This window comes from Athene noctua, chromosome 8, assembly GCF_965140245.1.
Source record: "Athene noctua chromosome 8, bAthNoc1.hap1.1, whole genome shotgun sequence".
Lineage (NCBI taxonomy): Eukaryota > Metazoa > Chordata > Aves > Strigiformes > Strigidae > Athene > Athene noctua.
This window is the reverse complement of record NC_134044.1, coordinates 1579945-1600593: the sequence shown is the minus strand read 5'-3', so window position 1 is coordinate 1600593 and position 20649 is coordinate 1579945. Positions and strand designations below refer to the sequence as shown.

Here is a 20649-nt window from a genome sequence, read left to right as displayed (position 1 = left end):
ACCCCTGCCGAAAGGATATCTTGAACTGTTTCTGTTCCTGCCTGCACCCTTGGAGTAGCTCTGTCTTCAGGTTTCTCTCTATCCATTCATCCTTGGTTTACTTCCTGCCGCTTACTCCTCTGGTGTTCCCAGACCACCTGATTTTTGGGGGGTGTCAATGTAGTAACTAGTAAAGGTTTCTGAAGGCCTGATTATCTAAACAAATAACTTGTCAGCTTTCCTCAATTAATTTGTGCCTAATGGTCTACTGAGAGTTTTAACCAACAGCAGGCATTAGAGGATGTGCAGCTTGCTTTAATTCAGAAGGGACAAGTATTACATTCATAGAATGTGAAAGCGGTGTCATCTATGAGGGTTTTTTTGAGTGTCTCAGCCTAGTGGTGTGATTAAATGCCCTTTCATCCACTCCAGTGTACTTGATTTCCGTGGAGATACGAGCTAAAAATTCATCTAATGTTAATACTCTGTAATTTGCAGGCATTAAAGAATTTGCTCTAAATCAGTATATGGCCACCTGATAAATTTCTACAAAGTTTGTGCAGATAGTGGGATTTAGTTCTTCAGAGCGCCATGTGTTTTTTTTGAGCCCAAAGGTGCCTGACCTGACCAAATCTTGGATGGGCTAAGAGCTGTGGTCAGCTAGTGTTGTAGCAAAGATGTAACAGAGGCAAAATGTGTCTGAAATGAGGATCTGTGGAGTTTTGTTTTCAGAATGGGCACTGTGGATAGGAGCCAGCAAAGAGACTGCAAGGTGATGTTTCAGTGCTTGGTGGAGAAACCGGTACAGTGTTATAATTTAGCCTCGGCATTACTACGCACTAGCATTACATATGATTGGTGACTGTTTAATGTAGCAACTAGTCAAGGGACTCATGAGAGAAGAAACAACTCTTGATTTGGTTTTGAGTAACAAGCCCAAAACATTGCTCTAAAGGGGTTGTGAATCGAAGATAACGTCATTACGGTTAACGACCTCCCAGAAGCAACAGAGGCTGAAAAACCCACTGCTGTTGTTCTTAATTTCAAAAACCAGAACTAAATAAAAATGAGGAATGTTGTTAAATAGAAGCTAAAACCAGGCAGCTGAGTTTACAGGCTGCACATGGACTGTTTAAGAACATTGTATTGAAAGTTCAGAGCAAATGCTTGCTTACCTCCTATCAAAGGCACTTGAAAAAGTGCCAGAGAAAGTTGGCATGGCTTAACAGCAGGATAATGGAGGTTATTAAAAGCAAGGAGGCATCGTTCAAAAAGCTAACATAGTATGCAAGTGAGAACTAAGAAAGCCCATAAACCTGAGCAAGTTAAACCTAAAAACCAGAATGAAGCCAACCAGAAATGTAGTTTTTCAAACTTGTAACAGGCATAAAATGAATAATTCCTTTTTCAAACTTGCCTGCAGCAGGAAGCCAGCTGAAGAAATCTGTAGGGCTAGTAGGTGATCAGGTTACAAAAGGAGTTTCCAGCCATAGAAGGAAAACAAAATGCAAGATCTGCATCGGTGTTTACTTCAGTGACCATGCCAGGATGCTTCTTCCCAGGGAACTCGCTGGAGAGTGGATCATAAGGAAGCAGCTTGTAGGTGCAATAGTGTGAACAGTTAAAATAAGCAGTAATAAGTTGCCAGCACCAGAGGGTATTCATTATTCATTCAAAAACTCTCAAGGGAGTTGAAGTGGAGTAGCTAGACTACCAACTGTGGCTTTTAATCTCATGCTAAAAACTGTGCTGGAACCCTATACCTGAAAGACAGTGAATGTGGGAATAACTTTAAAAAAATGGTTTCCAGAGAGACATTGAGGGCAGCTATAAATCAGTAAGCCTGATGTTTTTGTTGTAAGAATTAGTAGATTCTGTTGTAAAGAAAAAATTCAGCGTGTGCATCTCTGATTACAGTATGATGAGGAATAGTTGACTTAGCTTTCTTTTTTATTTAAAGAATGTCATACTTCAAAGCTAACAGTGGTCCTTGAGAGCATCACCAGGCATGTCTAAATCCTACCAGGGTGGCTAGCACTGCTCGGTCAGTGCTCGATAGCAGCCCAAGAAGTAAATGGAATGATGATTATGCAGCAAGGCACAGGGTTATATCCAGAAGCAATCTCTTTGTTCTCCTGATACAGTCAGCAGAAGTGGAGAAGCTTCTAAGTTTCTAAAAAGCAGGGGGGTGTTTGGTGTGTTTGGAAGGGGGATCAAAAAAGCTTCTTCTGGCCTTGCCATCTGAGCTAGTAATAGGTACAGCCTTTGCCTGCAAACTTGCTCACCTGTTCTTAGGCAGTTACAGCTCCAACAACTCTTCCAGTAGGATTGTGCCTATGAGGATAGGACAGAAGACATCCTGTTACCATTTAAGCTGTGGTTTGCGTGTCTCTTGAATGCTATATTCAGCTATGGTCCTTCTACCCAAGAAAAATATCCCAGAAGCACATTGTGGGTGGCTCTGGAAGGGGCAACAAATATCATTAGAGAGAGGAATGACAAAGTAGACTAGGGCAGCTGGGTATGTAAAAGAGAGCTGAGATGGGTACAGTGGTATAGGGCATACAACTGTTTGCAACAGTGAAGTAGGGAATCTCCAGCACAGGAACTAAAGGGCAGCAGATTGAGCCAGCAGCTGGCATGCCCGGGGCAATCAAGACGAGATCCCTCTGGCTGAAAAAGCTAGTTAAGTTTTGCAGGGTGTTACGGGTGCCTCTCTGTTTGGCTCAGGCTACTTACTGCTTTCAGACTCTCACAGTCGTTGATGTTGGTACCATGGAAGAAATGCATACAGGTCATCTCTGGAATATAGTAGTTTTTTTGTTTCTGGTATGATGGGGTGCTTTTTGCAACATACATCTCGTCACCTTGATTTTTTTGAAAGTGGGGAAAAAAACACTGGCGAACAGAGCAAATTCTGCAAAACAAATAGGAGGAAGTTGTTCACACTTAAAGGACAGAAGTGCTAAGATTTTTGGAGTTACCTAAAATACATTTTGATGGGTGAGAGACTTTAAAAATGCCATTCTTTAAAAATGCCATGCGGTCTAGCCTGCAAAATCTTCTGGTTTTAACTTTAATAAGTTAATTTTGTATTTATTATGGTGGCAAGCAGTCATGTTCATGTCCATTTTGTTTTAAAACAGCATTAGTGACAGCAGTAGCTCACAAGGTTTATCCCAACCTTCCACACAGACGACGCAGTACTTGCGAGCTGACACGCCAAACAATGCAACACCAGTAACCAGTAAGTGTTAATCTAATTACAGACCCTTGCAGCAGACCCTCGCAACAGACCCTCATGGACACAGCTGGAGTATTTGGTGATAGGGGTCACAAATTTAGTATCAAGTACAAGAGAAGAGCATGAATGCTCTCCTGGCTCTGTCAGTTTGCCTCTTGAGTTCATGTGGTGTGTGGTTTCATCCAGCCGTGCCAGAGTCAAGATTGAGGCCTCCTTAAGTACTGGGGCCCAGGTGTCATCATATGAGCATGATAACTGTGTTTTATGGGATGGGATATTCTCCCTCCACATAGATCAGTCGAAGGCTTCACTAGTGTCTGTGAAGCATCTGTTTTCTTAACACTGGAAAGAAGCTGCGTTAGGCAGTTCAAGCCGAGGGTGGTATAGAGCTGGAAGAGATAACAGCAAGTGGAAGTATCCACCTAGCCCTGGGATAGTTACTGAGTGGAGACCAAAGCAAGCAGTGTGTGTGTTACTGATGGTTATGTTTTTCTTTTCACCTTGTTGCTGCAGTCTGCAATGGAAATGAACAGGGGAAAAAGCTTTACAAGCATGATATATTTCTAATCTCTTACTGTTTATAGCATTGATTGAAAGAACATGAAATAGTCAAAAAGAACAGTGAATTAAAAGGAAGGGTGGCATTAATAATGATTAATGACTTGATTTTTTTTTTTAAAAGCAACTAATAAGACCAAGTCTCCCATTGTCTTTTGATTGCACTTACTAGTGATACTGACCATCCCAATTCATAAGGGAGCACTGCAGAGATGTCATGATTACTCTTCAGCCCTACTGTGTTTTCCTGTTTCCTCCCCATGTGTGGAAGCAGGTGTTTACCTAAGATTGAACCGCAACTTGGGAAAGTTTCGGCTTTCTCCTGAAATGTACTATATCTCCCTAAAAAAAAGAAAGAAAGGATTTTTTTGTCATACAAGTTCATATTTCCCTTGCGAAGAGCTGTCTTTAAAATTTATTTACTAGAAACATTAATTTAAAAATAAAAAATATAAAAACCCCCCTTCCTTCCATAGAGCTTGGAAGAGACCTTAGCATGCAACTGATTCTTGGGCTGGTTTTCCCCTCTTGCCACCCAAAGTCCTTCCCCAGTCTTTTTATTTTCCATCTCTTATCCCTGATCACATTGTGGTGTTGATGTCCTAGCAACCTCAGGATTTTAGGTTGGCCCTCTGAGTGACACCATTTGGTTAATTTGAATATGACCCCTGGAAACTCATTACTGAGCCTCTGGCAGAAGGGGAGAGGACCACGCCCATAATGATTAAACCCTCCTCACCTTGACGAGGACAGTAGCCATGATGCCTAAATGGCACCTGTTTTCTGTGTTCAGTCCCTATTGTTTTGGAATGTCTCTTACCTGTTTTGGGACACCCCCGGCAGCACAGAAAATGGTGAAAATGAATGTAAGAAGAAAAAAGGTTGGATGCACAAAATAAAAAGAAAGAACATTCTTAGTCTTTCCACAGCTGTACTAACTTTATTTTCAGTAACATTTAAATGTAAGAAAAAAAAAAAATCGAAGTAGTTCACAATTTTTCTCATTTATTAACTTGTACAAAAACATTCGGTGCTTTCTGACTATATTAGTGCACCTACGTGTCTAGAAGGGCCAGAAGAGGGCACTGGTAGTTTTGGTTACGTCCTGCTGTGAGGCATCTTCCTCACTCCAACAAGGCTTCCGACAGTCTTTGACTGGTCTTTATTTCCTTGTCAGGGAAGTGCAGTGTGGTGTTAATCAGCTTCAGTACGTAAGAAATTTTGTTTGCTGGGTGTTAATAATGAGACCTGATTGCATGACGCTATATAGAATTCCTGTGTGATTTTTCTTCCCCACAGATTATTATACTCACATGATTCTCTTGTGGTTTTTGTTTAGTACTATAATAATTTTAAGATTAATTCATATCTTTTTAAGTACATGCTGCTTGCATGTCTTTATACCTACAGGTGGTGCTGAGGTGAAGCAATGTGCTTGTGTTCTTGTTATAAGGGTATTTATATTGGTTTGTTTGGCTCTGCTGGCTCCTCAGGTTATCCTACGTTACGGATAGAGAAGAATGATCTTAGAAGTGTCACTCTAATGGAGGCAAAAGCTAAAGTGAAGGACATAGCCATCTCCAGGGAGAGGATAACTCTAAAAGATGTGCTCCAAGAAGGTATTTATAGGACTCGGACACTTGTTAGTTACAAATGGTGTATATACACATATATATTTTTATAGCTAGATTTTTTTTCTGAAATTAATCATGGATGACGTTTCTGATCTTCGTAACTTTGGAGAAGAATGATGAATGTTTGCATTTGGGGTGTGGGGAAAGCAGTTTCTAGAATTCACTGGTACAGGGGAGCAACTAACCATGCTCAGTAAATCATTGAGCTTGTCTGTCTTAATCTGGTCCTTTAAAGGAAGGGGTTAGATGGCTCAGGAATGAGGTAATCAGTTGGGGCTGTAAGTGGCAAAGTAACGCTGCTGTAAGTTACTGCAGTGAGCTTCTCTTGACTAAAAAAAAAAATCAAAACAAAACAGCCTCTCTTGTCCAAACTTACTGTCTCAATTTGATAGCTTCTGCTTTGGAAATCTAATCAGCAGATGCAGCATTTACAGCTCTGATATGAAAAATTCAGAGATTACCTGATTCTTTTGTCTTGTTTCATGTTTACTTTGGAAGTGTTCATGCACAACATTTTTTATATTGAATTTGGGAAACAGCCTTAAATATTTAGGGGTTTTTGTCAATAATCTTTACTGTTGCAACTTCAAGTCTGTGTTCCCTAAGCCTTATGAGAAATCAGACTTTTCAAAGCTGGAGGTCTGAGATGATATCCTTTGGAAGCAGAACTGCTAAATGCTTTGCATTACTGTCAAAGAACAATGGGATGATGCTAACACTCCCCATTTAATGTATTCCTCTGAATCTCTAAGGAGGGAGCTTTGTGCTCCACTGCAGTGTCAGTTCCACAAAAAGCTTCCTTTGCATGCGGGACGTGCTTTGTGTTCCTTTGTACTGTCTGTTGCCTGTAGCTGTGATGTTAGGAGTCATCTGATGACTAGAAGTGACTCAGTGCTGCAGCTACGCTTCAGGTGTTCAGCATGGAGTGACAGAGCTGCCCTGTTCTGCAACATGTGGCTTAAACGGCTGCTGAATGCAGTGTGGACCCAGTTAATATTGGCGTGTTGTTTCTTGGCCTCCAGCTGTTGTCTGAGTCTGTTAAAACCTTCAAGAGTTAGAGGACTAGAAGACATATCCTGATGAACAATCATCAGTTTTAGTTCAGGACTGCAGCAGACGTGAGTCTCTGTCATCTAAGAACAGAAGAGCTTCAGAGGGGAAGAAGTGAATAATAGAAACATCTGCATAAAACTGTCAGGAATTCTTAAGTGCTGCTGACGGAACTTAAATATATCTTACACACCTTGGCCAGAGATTCATTATAAACTTCAAGTAGCTTCCATAACGTAATCTATTTGAACATTTTAATAATTTAGGAGATTATGACTCTACTGTGGTATAACCAGTAAAGCAGCAGGTCTGAAAGTGGCAGAGGGATCTGTAGGGACCTTTCGTATTGCTGGGCTTGTGCAGCACCTGATTCTGAATCTGCTTCAAGCTCTATTGTACTAGATATAAGACAAAAATGTAGGTGTCCTAAAAAAAAGTTTCTGGTGGAATAGCTATGCTTTAGCAAATTGAACAGATATAGATGTCCACTTACTTTTTCATCATTTTCTGGTAAAGCAGAGAAAAGGCTTAGATGTCCCGTCTGGAATGCAAACACCATAATCTGTAAAAAGCCCAGAGGAGAGTGAGGAAGAAATAGCATGTGCACAGTGCTGTTGCTAAATGTTATAGCACACCAATGATATAAAATTCTTGCTAAGATAGGAGTCTTTCAGGGTACTATTAGGGGAAAACAAACCAAACAAAAAAGCACCACCAAAACAACAAAATCCCAAACTGGACCACAGAGGCATGCTGTGTTATGGTCTTATTGTGTCCAGATACTGGATTGCATGAAAATTACTTTCTAGTTTTTACATGCTTCCCCAGTCTATTTAATTCAAGCATTTACAGATAGCTTGATACTGTGTTTCAGTACAAGATGCTATCTTCCCTTTGACCTTTACATGTATCTTTATACTGAAAATATGTATTGAAGGCACTTTCTTGATGTTTTTAAAAACCAGGATAGAAGGGTTTTGATTTGCTGTTAAATAATTCATGCTGCCTTGTAGTCTCCTTAATTAAACTACTTCTTAGTGAGATGACCCCTGTCTTGCAGGGTTTACTTTACAGTCCCAGGGCAGGTGATAGAAATGTTGCACTGTCCCTGTTAAGTATTTAGAAACCAAATGAGACCCACACTTCATGACAGAAGATGTACAACCAGGCTAAGGCAATCCTACCAAAGATCTTTCAGCCTAATCAGACAGGACAAATCAATGGGAAAGGGATGTAATGTATGAATAGACTGCACAAAGATGATGCATGCATTGGTGCCACAGTGATAATGTTACAGAAAAGAATTGCCCACCTGAGTTGTATAAAAAGTTAATTCTGTGTGTGTTACCACGCCACAATTGCTCTTACTCCAGCTCTTCAATGTATCTCCTCTTCATGCAATAGCATTGTTAAAAATTTTGTGAATGGAAAAATGTTGGAGAGACTGAAAAAATCCCCAGACAAACCCAACACCTTCCAGCTGAGATGAAATATTTAAGTAATGTGGTACTGGGATTTTTTCAAACTGTTCCATGTGTACCAGTTGGCTGAAACTGGTTTCCCTCTGAACATTTCCAAAAGAATTTGATCTTTTGAGAAATGTTTTGACTGGAGAATTCTAGACTGGCTGAATGAGAAAAGGATGGAGCTAGAGTTTTAGAGCAGACCATTGACAAAGTCTGAACTTCCACAAATAAACCCATCATCTGTATTGATACTTAATTTAACTGGATTCCTCTGCTATCGTTAGTTCACTCTAACGCTTGTCCCCCTAAATTTTAGTTATCTAAACCTTCCGGCATTTACTGCATATAGTTCTGAATCTACCTTGTGCTGGAGAGGTGGCTGGGTTATATATTGTTGACTTAATAGGGCATTCAAGACTTCTGCTTTAACTGCTGCTGTTCCTAATTTTCTGTTGTGGGTGATGCATTTTGAGTTAGTATTTTCTTAAGATATTGAATTCTGTTAATGTTATCAGTGTATTTTAACCACATAATACTTACTGATTTTATGTTCTCTTCATAGGCACATTTGGGCGCATTTTCCATGGGATTCTAATAGAAGAAAAAGACCCCAGTAAAGAGAAACAAGTTTTTGTCAAAACTGTTAAAGGTATGTGTTTACATAAAGGAGTGGTTTTGTGTCCAGTTGTTTAGATTATGGTGCATGCTGAGTGTATCAAATCTGTCTTTAAAAAGAATCACCTCTTCCCCAAAATATGCAAATGGCTACTGCTTAAAAAGCAAAAGCAATTTGGATGCTGCCTTCAGCCAGAGAGAACAGAAATCTTATATGGAAGAAAAATGCATGTGTTCTCCACCAGTGCCTTCAGTTATTATGTCTTGAATACTTTCGTTTATTATTTTTCTAAGTAAAAATTATATTTGTGTTTTCCCCCTTAGCATGTCACTGTTCTTTCCATCCACAGCTTTTTCCCCCTGCAAATTGCTGAAAAAGGCACTTGCAGTGCCTCTGAAAAATCTGTTACAAACATGCGTGGCTGTACAAAAGATAGGGCATAGTTTCTGCCGTCCTTAAACTTTGCTACCAAAGCATGAGAATTATCATTTAGAACTTAATTTATACAAATATAGCAGCTTTGTTCAAGAAATATGCTGTTGGAGTGATTTAAGTCATGACAGGTAGACTTAAGAAACAACAAGGTAAGTATAGATGAAAACAGTATTACATGTATCTTGCATATATCCCTTCCACTACACTCATCATTGTCAGAGTTCTGTAGTTAGCTCACAACAGTTTCTCTGAATTCCCTGTACAGTACTTGCTTCACCAGTTATTTTCGTCATTTCAACTGGGTGTATTATTGGTTTTTCATTTTACAATTTCTTTTTTGAAAAAAATATAATCAGGTTTCTATAGTAATTTTAACATGTCTTAAATTTTTTTGCCTGGCTAGTAATTTTAAAAGATACTAATCGTAAAGAAGGTAGGAATTGGTGAAGCTAAACTTTGTTGTTGTTGAATCTTTCTGCTACCCATTTATTCCATGCCATTTTAAAGAAAAATATATTGCTTAAAGAAAGCAACCTTCTATTATTCTTGGTATGTTTCTCCCACACAGTCAGATGCTTGTGATAATAAAGCGTATGTGGAAAGCCACTTTAGAAAAAGATTCATGATCACTTCAAGGGGAGAAATTTCTTAGCCAACCTTATTTGGAATAAAAGTAGCTAGAAAAGGGGTCCCTACTTCTTGAAATGGTCAGAAGTGGCAGTTAGGGATGGATGCTATTGCATTCTTTAGCTGCACGTTGTTCTTGATACAGGCCTAGTGGGATGGTGTGCTTTGGCAGTGCCTGATACCATACCTGCTGCTCTAAACAAAATATATTGAACTTAAAAGGTCTGACTTGTCAGTATTATGAGCCAGGTACCAGCTGCGAGTAATCAACACAGTGCAGTGTGAAATTAGCTTCCTTTCCTGCCTGAGAAATCCCTACCTCCTAATCAGCCTGGTATGGCCAGACTGTAAGGTGGGATGGGTACTGACAGTGAGTACTGCTCTGGGCAGCAGGAGGGTAATCTGTCTCAGTGTTGAGTCAGCCAGCAGAGCCTGATCTGTGCTCTGGAACAACTGTTTGTGTTTCTGCTAATGAGATTTACAGAGGGCTAAAGAGTGAGGATTTGTTGCTGTCACTTGTCCTGCTCTTTTCTCTTGCATGTCCTTGTGGGTGTTCCTAGATTCAGAGTGACAGTTACTCTTATCACAAGATACTTCCATTATTTCTTCAGGAGTGCCTCTGAGGTGGTACACTTTGGTTCTGTAGCACTTTTCCTCCCTGTTAAGTCCAGAGAGGACTTCTGAAGAAGTAGATACGCTGCCCCTTTGGAAGATGTTAGTAGCTAGCACTGTGTTTGTTAGTCATAGCCTTAGCAAAATTAATGGTCATCTTATATAAAGGCAAGTATTTTGCAGTGACTTCTAGCAAGAAGCAAAGGAGTGTCCTCTATTAAAATAAAAAAAGGTATGCTTCTTTACAGTATTTTAGGAACTGTTCCTGAATTCTGCCCTCTTCTGTTGCCCTGGCCCCCCTGGGAGTCACATTGCTTTTATTTGATATAGTTTCCAAAAGACTTACCCCATATCATGTGCTGGTGCTCCTTTGTGTGTGATGAGGCAGTTTGACTTGGGGCATCATTCACCAGTGTCACCTCAATCTGTGATCCCCTTTGCTGTGTTATTTGGTGGTTCTCTGCCCTGATTCAAGTCAACAAATGCTATAGCTCTTTGAGCCCCAAAAATGTTGTGAGCGAGTGCAGTTTGACAGCTGTGCAGCACTACTCAAGCGTGCTTGCTCTTTATAGCATTGGATTAAATGTTAGTGAAAACAGATCTTAATCTAGCTGCCTCCCATCACCATTTATCCAACTGCTTTACCTCCGTGGGGCTTCCAATCCACTCTTAAAGCTGCATTTCTCCCTTTCAGTGGCTTGTATCTTTGATGCAACACACATCCTCACTTCTCTAGCCCTTCCCTTTGCAGTGAAAGACTTGCTGGCTGTGGTGACCTGGAGCATGGTCTTAAGGGAGTAATGATATTCACATAATTGTTGCCTGTGGAGAATTTCTCAGCTTTTAAAAGGATCTATATGGACAAAGTTTATAATAGATTTTGCTGATACTTGTCTGTGAAACAATACTGGTTTGGGCAGCAGAACGTTGCTAGGAAAATAACTGTAAACATCGCCCCATCTCCTTACAGCAGTTCATTTGCAGTGGTAATATTAAGCAGCTTCATCTTCGTACCCTGGCTGTGATAGCTGTGTGTGCAGCTGGATCATGTAATAAGTTGGGAATTTGATCTGCTTGGAAAAAAAAACCTGCAAAAATTCTCTTAACCACACTTTTTTCCTTGGTCTCGTTCATTCTGTGACCACACACACACTGCTGTTTTGGCACAAACGTAGGAGTAGGGCAGGACCACAAAAGCGAGATGGGTAGCAGAGCTATTAAACTGACTTAAGCATTTCTGTTGCTGAAGGCAAGAAAGGAGCCTGAGGATCATGAAAAAGAAACAAGGAAAAAAGGCTTTGTCTGTGTAGCTAAGTTATCCCCCCAGAAAAGTAAGAGCTGCTCCAGAACTGTCTTGTTTTACCCAGTGGTGCACTCTGATAAAATAAAATCCAGTGGTACCCAGAATGACAGAAAATAATGGGCAGGGAGTGTGGGGTGTTTCAGATCTGAAAAAATGTGAACTGAAATTCTCTCAGAAGATGGTGTGAGGAAGAATAACCTTCCAGAGACAAAAAATACCTCTTCTCCCCAGGATCAGAGCTTGAGAAACTTAAGACAATGCACTGGCTGTTTTGACATTAGGGTAGTTGCTATGGCTTTAAATCTGGAACTGGCAATAGAGGAAACTCTTTGGAAGGAGAACACCTTGACATGGCAAATGTGATCAGTATACTTGTGTCCAAACTAGAATTTCATATTAGAATCATGTAATCATTTGAATTGGAAGGGACCTTTAAACAACATCAAGTCCAACCCCCTGCCATTGGCAGGGCCACCTTCCACTAGCCCAGGTTGCCCAAAGCCCCGTCCAACCTGGTTTTGAACCCTTCCAGGGAGGGGGCAGCCACAGCTGCTCTGGGCAGCCTGTGCCAGTGTCTCACCACCCTCACTGGAGGGGAAAGAAAAAAAAATAAAAAATTACTCCTTATGTCCTATCTAAATCTATCTTCTTTTAGTTTAAAACTGTTGGCCCTTGTCCTGTCGCTACAGGCCGTGATAAAAAGTCTTTTTTATAATCCCCCTTTAAGTACTGAAAGACCACAGTAAGGTCTTCCTGAAGCATCTTCTTCTCCAGGCTGCACAACCTCAACTTTCTCAGCCTTTCTCCATACCAGAGGTGTTCCAGCACTCAGATAATTTTCATGGCCTTTCTCTGCACCTGCTCTAACAGGTCCTTGGTTTTCTTGTACTGAGGACCCCAGAGGTGGATGCAGTACTCAAGGTTGGGGTCTCATGAGGGCAGAGTAGAGGGGCAGAATCCCCTCCTTCAACCTGGGAACTTTGTCTAGACATGACCTTAGTTGGTGCAGTTGTGTACTGGATGTCAGCCTTCACCCCTGCAGAATAATACCCATGTACTTGTGTCGGATGTCACCGCTGCAAGCTGTATTGATCTGAGCAAGTCTGCATTGTGCGGAGAGGTAAAGCTGGTGGAGTAAGTGATTATCCACTGGACGTGCCCAAGAAAGCCCAGCAAACAGTATGTATGGGACTGGAAGACTTCCTTGTGCCATGGGCAGCTCATGTATGCTGGCTTTTAGGAGAAGACATCTGCTGTGCTAGGAAGCGTGACAAAGAAGGGTTATTGTGCCATTCAAGCAATGGTTTCTGAATACTGCTCGTTAGGAAAAACCTGTGAAGACTGGTCATGCCATGGATAAAATAGGCATGACCATGATATGACCATTATGATAGCAGGTGATTATCATAATGGATATCTTTTCAGTTGTTGGTGTATTATAGGATCCATAACCTTTCAAGACGGGTTACTTCTAACAATGTAGAGAGTGGAGAATGTGCTGTCAGTTTTCTCATTTCATATCCTGGAGACCATGCATGTTGTGGCTGATGTGCTCATCGGACAATAGACCTGAGTATTTCTTGCTCTTGAGATGAGTGTGTTTTGCAACCTTGTCAGTTTGCCCCTCTGCCATCTTCTTATCTCTTCCTGGGGTTGATCCTTTTCCCCAAAGGATCAAAAAGCAAAGATAGTTGACTGGTTATGGCAGTGACTGCAGCAGCCCTTCCCACTTTCCTTCCCTAATGTTTTCTAGCCCTCTGTTAAAGTGTTGAGCATTACTGTAAACCAGAAGAGTGCTGACTGAAATCAAGAAGTCGTGTTTTTTCTGAAAATTAATACTTGTTTTCCCTTCTGAAGTGATCTGCTGTTAAAGGAATCAGTAATACATAAAACCTGAGGAAGCCTGGACCTGCCTACCTTTGTCCTGAGTAGCTCTGTAAGTGAAAGAGTGTGTGAGACTAGTTTCCAGGAATGTATTGTATTCCCTGTTTTCTCAAACTGGGATTGACCTTTTAGGTCAGACTCTGAAAGAGCAAGTTTGATCCTAATAAAGCAACATCAGTGCAGAAGGCAAATATATTGGAGTTTGCTTGTTTACCATTATTTCACTGTTTTTTTTCTACTCCACATAATTTGTCTGGGGTCTTTCATCTGAACTGTTCATTGAGTATTGAAGTACTTTTCAACCAATTCGGTGATTACTTGTTCCATAGTTCAGACTGAAAAGTTGGAGACAGTTTTCTTGAAATCTCAACACCACATCTTTTATAAAGAGAGTCTGAAGGCAGAATTCATCCCCGAGTGCCAGAAGCTAACTGCAGATTCCTTAGAAGAGAATTTTCTTTCACCTAACTGTAGTGCACTCCAGAGAAAAGTTGCAGCATGCCCCAGGTAGTGACAAAGCTTCTACCTGCATGTTCATGAAATACATAAATTTATAATGTTTTTTTTTTAATGCTGTATCATCTAACGCTTTAGAGTGTGTCTGGATCCTGGAGTCTTCCATTACGTGCAGTGCTCTGTGCCAAAGAGGAGAGCTTAAAAGAAAAATGTATATCGGTTGATGAAATTAGAGACAGCTTTCTGGAAGCTCTAATAACTTACAAAGATCACAAGCCCTGGGCAAAAGGTCCCTTGTTCATACTTTCTCTAGATCCTTAGTGTTGGACATCCAGTTGTTTTTTCCTATTTGCAGTTTACAGTTTCACTGTGTATTAATTTGCTAGTCACTGTTGTAAAAGTTTTCACATTTCATCTTTTCTGTGGATAATTTGCCTTAATTCTTTCTTTAAATGGACATGCCTGAAGATCAAGGATGTGTGTCTCATTACCAGTAAGAACAAGAATATGTTATGTGTACTATATTTGGGATATTAGAATCCGTGGATCAACACAACCTGAATAAGTTCTTTGTTAGATGAGAAACTTAGTTGGCATTGTGTTCTTCATTGTGTTTCTTGCTCTACAGTAGAATTGTTTTATGAGGTTGTAATGCTTCACTTTCCGATAGGAGGTTTCCAATCACTCTGAACTTTGGGAAGTGTCTCGGTTGGCGTGTTTCTCAAAGCTGGCATTGCATCTCTTGTCAGTGATTGACAGATCCCTTCTGCCTTTATATGGCATGAAATAGACTTTCTTGTGAATCTTCTAGATCATCTTGTGTCAGAAGAGGAAGAAAACACACGGCTTTCACCTTTGGTTTAAAGAGCGCTTTGTTTAATGGTGCTTTTCCTGTGAAGGAGAAAATTCTTTGCAGAACAAATGGAATTGTATTATTCCAGGAACATACGCAGTGCGTTTGAGTTGTGCAGAGCCCTGACTCATTTAGTACATTCTGGCCAAGGTACATTTCTGTTAAAAACAACCGATCGTGCTGTTCAAGATAACCTGACTGCTTCCATTTCATTTTCTAACCACTTAAAATTTTTCCTATGTTCAAGGAAGGAGTGTTTGAAAACAAACCACCCATGAAAAGCACTGGAAACAAAGTCATAGTGTAAGTGAAGATTAACTCTTAAGACTTCGTAATTTTATTAAATTTAACAAAGCTTTGAGTTTTGTTCACATCCTCGTAGGTCACTAAAGGACTCTTTCAGCACTCTTGGATACCTTCAACATTATACTCTTTAAAATTTTCACTTATTAATCTGAGATGGGATGCTCAAAGTGTACCCACATAGACGATGTGGATCATGATGCTGTAATGGAAGCCTTGGCGAAGGACCTTACCATGAATTCATCAGGTACATCTCAGGGCTGCAGCTGCCTAGAATGAGTCAAAGCATGCACTCTGCAGTGCAAGTTTGTGTTGAGTTGTAGGTATGAGGGAACCTATTAGATGTTGTTGTATGTTAAAGCAAGTAGGATTTAACTGTATCATGCAGACCTGTTACTGCCTTCATGTGTTGTCTGTTTTGGCCTGCTTACGGCCCAGCTGAGTGCAAGTTGGTGACCCTTTAGAACTACTTTAGTAAATTTAGAAGGTGTAGGAATAGAGATCCTGAGAACTTAGGCTATGCAAAGCAGGGGAAAGCAAAAGGCATAGTTAGGTGAGTTAAAGCTTGTTATAAACCCTTAACCAAGTTGAAGTGTTTCTTGTTCATATTAGACATATAGTATACTGCAACCTAGAGCATATGCAGTTGTTTCTAAGGTGCTGATTTAAATTGCATTTGACTTTACATTTCTGGGCAATTCATTCTTAAAAGCCCTGTCTTGTGAAAATATTTATAAGTTTAAGTTCATGCCTTAAATGTACAGTATTTAAGTTAATAGTTAAAAGTATTTAACCTCCTGAAATCAGAATACAAGATCTTGTTTCTGTAGAAGAAAGTTTATGACAAAAAAAATCCCAGAAAAGAGCTGCTTCTAGTCTGTTAAATTCTTAAGCATCTTCCTAAAGGAATATACTTGAATCTGAAGAATTAGGGAAAAGTGGCCAATTTCTGAATATCAACTTAAAAATATGCTGTATTTGTCATTCAATCCTAGTTCATTAAGAAAGTATCCCAAGACCTGAAATAGTACAGTATACATTAAAACAACGCTCAGTAGCAGCTCTGAGGTTCCAAAGTACTATACTACTTCAAGATTTACTATTCCATATGCTTCTGCAGGGAAAAGCAAGTTTCATCATCTACAGTACATTTTAATTTACATAGCTAAAATCACTACTTGTATTTCAATTTTGTTAGCTGCTGCCCTTTAGCAGTTGATAGGCTTTGAAACATTAAATCACTTATATGTCGCTTCCCCAGTTTCACTTCATTTACTTACACTTTCAGCTTCATTTTAATTGTATTACTGAGCAAAGGTCATTTTGCTTGTTGCTATTTGCTGCTGCTACTTGGGTTTTGGTATTGTTACGTAGGGAAGTGGCAGTATCCCCAAATCATACTTCTCTCTACCCTTTTCTGTGGCTTAAAACTGCATGTGCATTCGTAATGTAGGAAAACCAGAACAGTATTCCCCATTTTAGCAGTGTTGTGTTGAGTCATTCCCAGAATATATTGAAGTTAGGCTTGAGTTTGAAAATATAAACTGTGTTGCTTTGGAAAATAAACTTGTGCAGTATGGAAACACATTTTAATATAAATAGCCTTGGCATTAAGATGGGAGGAGAAATCCTGCTCTGAAACTTTTGCAAAACTAAGCATGGTGTCCTGTGTTGTAACCTCCTTACGTTATGATTTGTATATGTATGTCTTGACATACGGAAGATGTGACTTCTGTAAGATGTGTGGTTGCCTTGGAAAGCAGATAGATGTTGATGTGTGAGAATATAGCCATTACCTGCAAGCCTTTGGCTAGTTTGACTTGCGTGTGCAATGAGAGTGGCTAAACAGGAGCAAGGTGGTTTGCCTTCGCTTCCGTGGTAGGCAGAAAGCCATTGGATGTGCTACTGGCTTCCACAGTATCTTGTCACTGCCTAACTGTTATGGCCTCTTGAAGTTTTAAAGAGCAGATATTTTTGTGTATGCACTTTCCCTTCTATCTATGAAAAAGCAGATTGGCTCATGACTACTTGCGTTCCTTAAGCAGTTCATCCTTCTGTTGAAGGACAATTCTGAAAACGTCTGATAGCAGCATTAAAAATGTCATGTAGAGCAGATGCGAACTCAGCATAGTCTTTGAGTGTTGAATTTCTTCTAAAAACCCAAAAACTTGTGTAGAAGGGTTAATTCAGGCATGTATTCTCTTTGAACTGGGCTTGAATTCTGCCTTGAGAGAGATTTTACATAATTGCTCTGCAGAAGCAGCAGTAATTGTAAAAGACGTGTTGATACTAGGAACATTTCTTACCCGAAGCTGAACACTTAGGGCAGTTCTAGTACTACACTCTCAACTCCTGTGGACACAGTCTGTGACCATTGTGCCTGACTGTGCTTTTCACCCTTCAATAACTTGAGCTTGTGGACTTTGTCACAGTACATTTGGCAAAGCCCAGAAGTCTGAAAGATAATAAAGGTAATACCAGCTTTGTGGAAACAGGTAGCCATATAGAAAAGGGGTTGTATAAGCATTTAGATGTTGGGAAATATTAGCCTGCAATATGAGACAGAAGGAAGTTCTCACAGGAACACGATGTTACAATTGGTCCAAAGGCAAGAAAAGTTTCCGGTAAAACATCTCTTTTTAAATACTGCCGTCAGGAGATGTGTTGCTCAGAAGGCTTAGACGTCCTAGCTGTGGTGTTTGAGGAGTTCCTTCCGCAGGAGTGCTGGAAGAAATTGCTGTGTGTTACTGCTCATAGTAGACTATGAAGGGTGTCGGCAATTAATTATTTAAACTTTGGAGCCTTTGGTTATATGTCTTTTAAGACTCTGCTGTCTGTCTGAAGAAATAGATTTTAGTGACCATACTACAGTCTAAAGTCTTTTAAGTCATAATGCTGCGCCTTGCTATTTTGAGATTCTAGGAGGTCTGACTTAAGATGTTATTCTTGAAAGCTATCCAGCTAATGGGGTAACCCACTGCAATATCCAGGTAATTGCTGCTTTTCATCTCTAGTAAAGTAATTTGAGGTGTGGAGTGACTCTTTTCCGATACGCTACCACATAGAGAATGTAGAGCATGATGCTGTACAGTCGTTAAATGTGCCCAGTCTCAAAGCAAGCAAATTGCTGCAGTGTTAGTGTCATTGCAAAACTCCCCAGAGATTTTTTTCACATGAGTGTTAGTGATTCATGTAGGTGATGAACAAAGATTTTTAAAATGCAGTTTTGCAGATGAACTTTGACAAGTTGGTAAAAATCAGATAGGTGCTCTTGCTCCCCATGAACCAGGAAGGGCCTCAGCACACGTAACACTTGCCAGAATTGTGTGGAGAGATTAGGCTCTTGTATAAAAACAGTAGTGCCAAGAGCTCCATTGTGCCTGGCTATATACAAATAACGTAATATCATGAGATAAACTCGCAGCCGTATCAAAGCTTCTTGAAATCCTAGCTTGTTCTTGCTCTCTGCCTTAGGGTAGACTTTCACAGCCAGGCTCTTGGCACACAAAGGTTAAAAACCAGTGCTTTAAAAGCATCTTCCTAGTTCTGGAATGCATTTACGTCTATCTCAAAATAGACTTGCTTTTAAGTACTTTCTTAAAGTTGGACCTTTTTGGTCCTGATTGAACATTTAGAATTACTACTGGGTATTAAATCTTTCTTAAGTCATGTAACTTGAAGACTTTGCTGTTCAGGTACTCATCTGTTGGTGTGTGATTGTGAAAATAGCCATTTGAAAATGCATGATGCTTTTTGGGGGCTAAGAAGCACTGACCTGGCTACAGCTCATGATCATCAAGCTGCAACTGCATGAATTGTTGAGCACTGACGTATTAATCACAAATAATGTTAATAACTCAGAGGGAAGTTTAGCTTTTTTTAGAGCTTTGAAGAAGTTGTGCAATGAGCCCTTGTTGCCTTGCCCTGGAGTGTTTGACTTAAACTTGTGGCTGCTGTTTCCTGATGCACAGATTTAATATATGGCAGACTGTAGCCTCCTCTTGTCAAGGCTTTAAGCTGATATTCTAATTTAAGAGGTTTCTAGCTCTGTGGGAGGCTTTCCCCCCCCATTCCCCCCTCTTTAGCTGTGTGTGGCTGTGTTCATATCAAATGATTTCACTGATCTGGTACAGAAAAAGTGAACGCCTGTGGGCATTTTTGTGTGTTTGATAAAATCATTCCCCAGGTCTCATTTTGTGTGGCTCCACATTCTGTGTATAAAATGCCCGTGTGTGTGCTTACATGTAATGCTTAGAGATTTGATATATGGTTTGGTACAGGATTACGCTTTGGCCCAGGCAGGAAAACTAAATCTGTAGGATTCACCTTCGTATGTCCTCATAAAAATGTCTCACCACGCTGGAATTGCTCGGTTATGGCTGTCACTGGCTTTGCTCTGGGACTGTGTATTTCTTGTGTCAAAGCCAGAAATACTGTGGATTTTCTGGATTGCTTTTAAGGGTCTTCAGTGCAGGATGGTCAGATTCACCAAGTCCTCTACAACAAAATATATTATTACCAAAATCACCATCTTCCTAATCTGTGAAGACCTTTCTGTTGGGATGCTTGAAAGTGGTTATGATCTACTAAATGTGACTGTTTGAAATGTACTTTTTGTTGTGTAACTAAAGAAAATGCCTTTAAAAGGAAGTCTGATTGCAGTAGGGACTGTTGCAGTATTTTTTTGCCCCTTTTTGACTAGAATCACTCAAAGAAGTGGTGATTTATATTCTGCTTTGGATAATATCTAGTACAAAACCACAACAATCAAATTGTGTGGTTGTTCTAAATTGGTACCAGTCTAAGATAGAGAAGGATTAGCCTTGTACTGCTATTGTTTGTTCTTAGTGTGTTGAATTTGTTGGTGTTTTTTAAGGTTTTTTTCCATTCAGAAAACACGGAAATAATATTGATAAGAAAACACAATACGGATGCTGGGACTGTTTCACAAGATAAAATTTAGATTTCCGTATATACTTGAATAGCAGTCAATCGTCCTTTTGGGTGTTCAATGACTATAGCATGGTGTCTCCAGGCTGAAAGGAAACAATGAAACGTAACAGTGACCTGCTGAAAAACACCCTGTGTGATGGAAAGGGAAAAACCTGGGCAGAAGGGTGTCATCTCTTACACTGTTAGCGTGAGGAGATGAATAGGTGCATTGTCTGAACCAGATCAACCTGTTCTGTAGACTTTAAAGCCAGTTTTAAATAATCTCTGATACAGAGCTTCGAATTATTACATGGTGGCTCTTAATTATTAAAAGCAAACCAGTTAAGCAAGCACAGGGCCAAGGAGTGTATAAGTGAGTTAATCAGCTTAAACTCACACCTAGTAATCTCTTTTCTCCCTTTGTCATGTGCTGGGTTGAAGAAACATGGTTTCTTATGGTCTTTGGGTTGTAGTAATTAATGCATTTAAACTTGAAGCTGTGTACTAGTAGCCTGCTGGCAGTTCCTCTCACTTCTTACAAGATGCTATTTTTAATGCTTCTTGCCCTTTATAACAGTTGGATGATTCAGCCATTCATGCCTATGTAGCTTCATTTTAATGTAGTATCTTGTTTTTTCTTACTTGTTTGCAAGCCTTCTGAAGTCTGTCTCCTACATACCAAATTCATCACGTATGA

At 40.0% G+C, this 20649-nt stretch overlaps 1 protein-coding gene across 2 annotated transcripts in view; it reads left to right on the top strand.

Moving 5' to 3' along the window:
• Positions 1-20649, top strand: part of RYK (receptor like tyrosine kinase) — a 57927-nt gene that overhangs the window by 23317 nt on the left and 13961 nt on the right. The window contains exons 7-9 of one of the 2 annotated variants that reach the window (XM_074912525.1): positions 3126-3226; positions 5275-5400; positions 8494-8580. In XM_074912525.1, the coding sequence (XP_074768626.1) occupies positions 3126-3226; positions 5275-5400; positions 8494-8580 (314 nt within the window). Of the gene's footprint in view, positions 1-3125; positions 3227-5265; positions 5401-8493; positions 8581-20649 lie in introns of both variants that reach the window. The other variant, XM_074912526.1, reaches the window with a different exon arrangement.